We start from the raw sequence: 5,329 nt of genomic DNA, 5'->3' as shown, positions 1-5,329 counted from the left end.
CCGAACCAATAGGAACGAGGCAGGGCTGTGGTGGGCGGGGCTTCTCTGCACGGACGTGTGTTGTTTAAAATGTCTCCTTAACAACCGAGCTGGGAGTCAAACAGGAGAAGTTTTCGCAGGACAAACGCCTCGTAAGTAACCGGCCCCTGTGTCACTTCGCACTTATTAACCATCGACGGCACAATGTAGCCCGGGATCGTACGACGGTGGGATAAAATAAGTCGCATTCCGGGAGGGAAACAGCCACCGGTAGTATCAGCTGTTTGCTATCGAACAAGCTAGGCTAATTAGCTAGGTAGTAAGAGCCCTGTAAGCTAGTTACGGTTTTTAAACACGGCAAACCCCGGTCAAGTTCACCAGCCAGCCGTAAAGTGCGATATCTGCATATCTTCGTCTGTTTATGGGGAGTCGTCCATTTTGGCGGAAACTACGATGAGGTATTTGTTTTAGCAAGCTAGAAACGGCTAAGTGATGTTAGCTAACCCCGTCCCCAGCCGGGTCCTCTTACAGAGTGTTGTTAGCTACAGATGTGATCCCTCTCTGCAATACTGGACTTTACTCACCAAATACTTCTCTAACACACATTCAGCGGAGCTTATGAACCTGCTGGATTCGCGTTTTTTGTTAACATGTAGGAAAAATGTCCTGTTGCAGGAGTCGGAATGGCTGGGACTGGCGAGGGAAAGAAAGAAGAGGCCGACTACAAGAGACTGCACAGCTTCCCTCTCATCAGGGTAGGAGAGGAGTGGGGAAAGTACCACCGGGTACAGGACAAAAACCCCCTAACTGCGGCTGAGAGTAGCCCAGTCTGCAGTGACAACTTCAACAGTACATTTTCATTGTGCAAATGTTCTGTGTAGGTCGCATGTTTTAGGCTGCTGAGGTTAAGTGCTGCAAATGGACTACATGTGACTGAATCTAAATTTGGCTGCCTGCTAAAATCTATATCAGCCTCACGCAACTTCCAAATGACACCAGTTGCTACCTGGTTGTGCCGACTTAGTCACCAGAACACACACAAGCTGACATGCAAATGCCATCGTGACTGATCTGAATCTGATCGATCTATGAGAGAGTGTGTACTTCGCAGACTCAAATATTTCAGGGCTATCTAGCAGAGCCCATGGGGTTTGATCAAAGGCAGGCACATACACGACCCTTTTAAGGCAGTACCACACATTAAGAGTCAGACTGAATTTCATGAACAGCCAGTCTGGTATTTAAATGTGCATACTATACAACCAAAAGATAACACAAAACATGGAAACAGAGAGGGGTGGAGGAAAATGTCTAGCTCAGATTGAGGTAACGTTGGTTATTATATACTCAAAGATTAACAAACCATAGCAGATAGGCTACGCAGCAATGCTGAACCGTTTTCTGTGACTGCAAAATTAGTCTGATTGCACACACATTTGTCACTCTTTGTGCTATTGTGTTTGCAGTCGCACATGTGGACAGTCACAGCATACACACTAAAAACTGGCATGACACACCCCTTTTGTAAGACTTTGTCATGGCGCCAGGGCTATGCTAGTTTGTATTGGTATTGGTCACATATGGGGATAACGCACACATTTTCAGACAAGGTCTTCTGGGAGGCATTCTTAGTGTTGCATTTGGTTGTTCACATGAAATGTGACAGATAAATAGTCGTGTAACAAATGAAAACAAGATGGCTAGAGAGAAGTTCACACTTTGATATGTACCGTGTCTGTGTGATGCATTCATTGTGCGCTACAGGTATCAAGTGATGCAATGCGGTGTATGTGTGTAACACTTTACACTTTTGTTTGCAGCATATAGCAGACAGTTGTGCTTTTACTCTGTTTTGTAGTTTTGTCCAAATTTCTTGACTTGTATTTTGAATATCTAAAGTGAGAATGTTTGTTTAATTCTTGTTGGTCAATAGCTCTCCCACGATACTTGTATGTAACAGAACAGACCATTTCAGACGGGAAAATGCAGACCCTTGCAATTTTTTTGTTGTTCTCAGCACACAGACATGCCAGAGGAAATGAGGGTTGAGACCATGGAGCTGTGTGTTACAGCCTGTGAGAAGTTTGCCACCAACAACGAGGTAGGTGTATATTGTGCTGTCAGTTTTTGATGTTTATCCGGTAGCTTGTTCGGATATTTTTTTTGCTGCCAAGGTGTCTATAGTAATGGCCTCTGTAATGGAATTAAATCACACTCTTGACAGTGGTATTGTGTAGGGAGCTTGTTTTATTAACACAAAAAGGCTTTCATCCCTATAACAAGCTAACATTCTTGCTGATCTTTTTTGTCCTCTGCGAATTTCCCAGAGTGCAGCGAAGATGATCAAGGAGTCCATGGACAAGAAATTCGGCAGCTCGTGGCATGTAGTGATCGGTGAAGGCTTCGGTTTTGAGGTCACACACGAGGTGAAGAACCTGCTCTACATGTTCTTCGGAGGGAGCCTGGCCGTGTGTGTATGGAAGTGCTCGTAGCACCTCTTCGCTCTCCCTCCTCCCCTCTGACGTGGTCACTGGGCTGGGAATGAACACCAGCTACCAGCCAGACGCTGGTTACATTTGTGTTGCGGCAGGTCAGTTTGTTCACACTACCAGCCACTGTGGCAGATAATAAACCATCATTTGGAGATCTTGTCCAGTTAAAAATGTAGTTGGCAGGGAAAATACTTGAAAGGGAATTTTGAGAGCGGCAGTCACTTTGGCATAAAAATACCTTCCTACCTTGTCTGTCACTTCTTTCTTTTTCTCTTCAGCTGTATCCATGGCCCTAAACATTTGAGTGTGCATGTGCAAGTAAGTTCCACTTTTACAAACAATACAGCCAGCCAGGGTCTCCAAAGTCCTTTATCCTCATTCCTCTTCAGGGAGTGTGTGTGTGAGTGAGTTTATATGTTTGTGTGTGCTGGACACACACAGTTTTTTGAAATAACATTTCATCATCACCTCCCTCAGCAGTTTGTGCAACAGTAAACTGGCCATGCTGTCTGTAAAGTTTCACACGTGTCTTTCGCTCTCTCTCAAGCCGCACTAGTCTTTTAATAAAATTTGTAATATTTTTTATGTGTACATATTTTGATGCGACTTGAAAAACTTCTTTTTAAAGACCGGTGTCATCTTCTTACAACTAAAGGCTCAGAGTCTCCTGAGCCGAACAACACCTGATAAACCTGATCCACCTTTTCTCCCTTTAAAGGTGTTTGTAATAATCCCTAATAATATCACCCCGCTGAGTGATATTAGAAATGTGATTGTTTTCATGGTGATGCCGGTGTTAATGATCCAGTGCAATGGACCATTATGTGTGAACTGACCTTATTGTACAATAAACTCTGAAATGTGATGAAATAGGAACGTAGACTGTTGCCTTTGTTCTTCACACCCATTTGTTAGTGGCCGAAGGGTTACATATTACATTCATTACATTTCAAGCAAGGCATCTTTAAGACAAATTTATCAAAAGCAAATGCAATTTTTATGAGCCCTGCAGGGAGAAAACAGTAACTACCGAGGTAGAGGAGATTCCTGGTAAGTTGAGGGCAAATTTTAATGGTTGGAACGGGTGTGATATGTGTTTCTTTATTTATTTTTTAAACAGTTATGCACTTTTAGAATCATTAGCTGCTGCACCTGCATTGCAAAGAGTCAAGTGACACATTTGTCTCAAGTATTAATAGATTTGAATAATCGGTTTTAAAATGTTATAGGGTACAAGTCCTGCACACAGAGGAATAAAATGCCAGCAGCTGCTTTTACAAGGCTTTTTATAAATAGGAAATGCACAGAGGAGGCTAACAAAGATGCTTCCGAAAATACCCGACAAGGGTTTATGTTCATATGGAAAAAGAAAAAGACAAAGGATGGAGTGTTAGGGACATGGATGATAAAGACTGGCTGAGGCAGGTTTTCCCTGAGAAAGTTGTGTTGAAAAGTATCTGCTTTACAGTTTAAATGTTGCTTCCTACTAAAGGCAATAGAATTATTTGGGGAAAAAGTTGCTCAAACTGCCAGTTTTTCTTCAATGTTTTAGTAGAGCTCCTTATTGACACGACGAGGCACAGTTACACTCAGCTTGTTCTGTTCTGTGGTTCCAGTGAGGGATGCCCCAGTTCATGTAATACATTATAAATGCATCGCTACATCAGTAAAAATCAGTCTTAGTGAAATGTTCTCTGTATATAGATGCGCTCTCGAGGGGACAAGAGACAAGTAAAAAAAATCAAAAAGCTCTCACAAGCTGCCGGGACCTAGCGACAACTTTTGTACAGGCAGGAATTTTATGTACAGCGAATTAAACATGATGATCGTGTTTAAATTTTACAATAACTAAAGGTAACATGATAAAAGTAGGTGACTCATCCACTCTCCCTGAGGTACAGCGTTATTTGCACTCAACTCCTAGTATTTACTACTGAACATAAAAAGTAACGGGTGTCCGAGGTGAGCTCTCCATCCCCAGAATGCTGTTATAGCATTCTGGTGGTGGCTCCGGGAGATCTGACACACAGGAGCAGTATGGGTATTACTAACGTCCTGTCACACTTTATCGTACACTCTAATTTCATTGTATAAATCAGGTGCTAATAAAAACCTGGTTCCTACTGGTACTTCAATGTAGCATAAGTGGAAGAGAGCAAGACTACGGGGAGCAAGGGAGTACCAACTGTGAATTTTAGAGGAAAGGGGAAATAAATTATGCTGCAAGTGCTTTTGCAAATACTAGTTACCTAGCGGGTACAGTACTAGAAACAAAACTTAAAAATTGGGAAAAATTGTGTTAACAACCTCGTTCTTACTGTGTAATTAAAATAATTAAACGCTTATCACTAGGTTCCTCATTAAACATAACGATTAGCTATGTTTGATGCACCTAAATCCAGATGTTACATCAGTGCGTGACTTTATTATGTTGCGTTTTTTTTCCCTCCCGGGATGAAAACAGAAAACTTCCGAAGATGTGCATTTGAGAAAGGTGCCCTTGTCTTCCACTGCAGCCGACCTGTTGCGAGCTGCTGCAGTGCTGGACGGACGTGCCTGCAGTTTCTCCAAAAGTACACAACCACTTCTCAACTTGTCCCTATTATTGTGTATGTCCCGGCAATATTAGATCTTCCAACGGGGTACAAGACATTTCAGTAAGTCCCTGCAGGGTGGCTGTAGCTTGCCGGCACTAGGCTCACCTGTAAAAGCTGAGCATCACTCTCTCAGTGCCGTACCCCATATATATATATACACACCCTGAGTATAATTTACTTCTCCTGTCCCCTAAAATGTCTAATCATTACTCCCTTGTTTCCCATAGTCTTGTTTTCTTCCAGTGTACCTACCTCTAAGAA

General features: G+C 42.6%; 1 protein-coding gene across 2 annotated transcripts; it reads left to right on the top strand.

Annotated features, from left to right (window-relative positions):
* Nucleotides 1-3,351, top strand: LOC120799696 (dynein light chain 4, axonemal). 2 transcript variants are annotated; one of them, XM_040144978.1, is made up of 4 exons: nt 1-131; nt 655-734; nt 1,997-2,080; nt 2,307-3,351. In XM_040144978.1, the coding sequence occupies exons 2-4, from the start codon at nt 663-665 to the stop codon at nt 2,469-2,471; spliced, it is 321 nt and encodes a 106-aa protein (XP_040000912.1). In that variant the 5' UTR covers nt 1-131; nt 655-662; the 3' UTR covers nt 2,472-3,351. The 2 variants fall into 2 exon arrangements, with proteins under 2 accessions (XP_040000912.1, XP_040000913.1); XM_040144979.1 differs by lacking the exon at nt 1-131 and adding an exon at nt 169-437 and having other exon boundaries at nt 2,307-2,471.
* Nucleotides 3,352-5,329: the final 1,978 nt, after the last annotated feature.

Source organism: Xiphias gladius, chromosome 15 (assembly GCF_016859285.1).
Source record: "Xiphias gladius isolate SHS-SW01 ecotype Sanya breed wild chromosome 15, ASM1685928v1, whole genome shotgun sequence".
Lineage (NCBI taxonomy): Eukaryota > Metazoa > Chordata > Actinopteri > Istiophoriformes > Xiphiidae > Xiphias > Xiphias gladius.
This window is presented reverse-complemented; position numbering and strand designations above follow the sequence as displayed.

Bases quoted from the DNA above. Each gene is read 5' to 3' on its own strand.
- LOC120799696 (XM_040144978.1), top strand. From the start codon at position 663: ATGGCTGGGACTGGCGAGGGAAAGAAAGAAGAGGCCGACTACAAGAGA. The intron at 735-1,996 runs GTAGGAGAGGAG...TGTTGTTCTCAG, and splicing joins ACAGCTTCCCTCTCATCAGG to CACACAGACATGCCAGAGGA. The intron at 2,081-2,306 runs GTAGGTGTATAT...CGAATTTCCCAG, and splicing joins AGTTTGCCACCAACAACGAG to AGTGCAGCGAAGATGATCAA.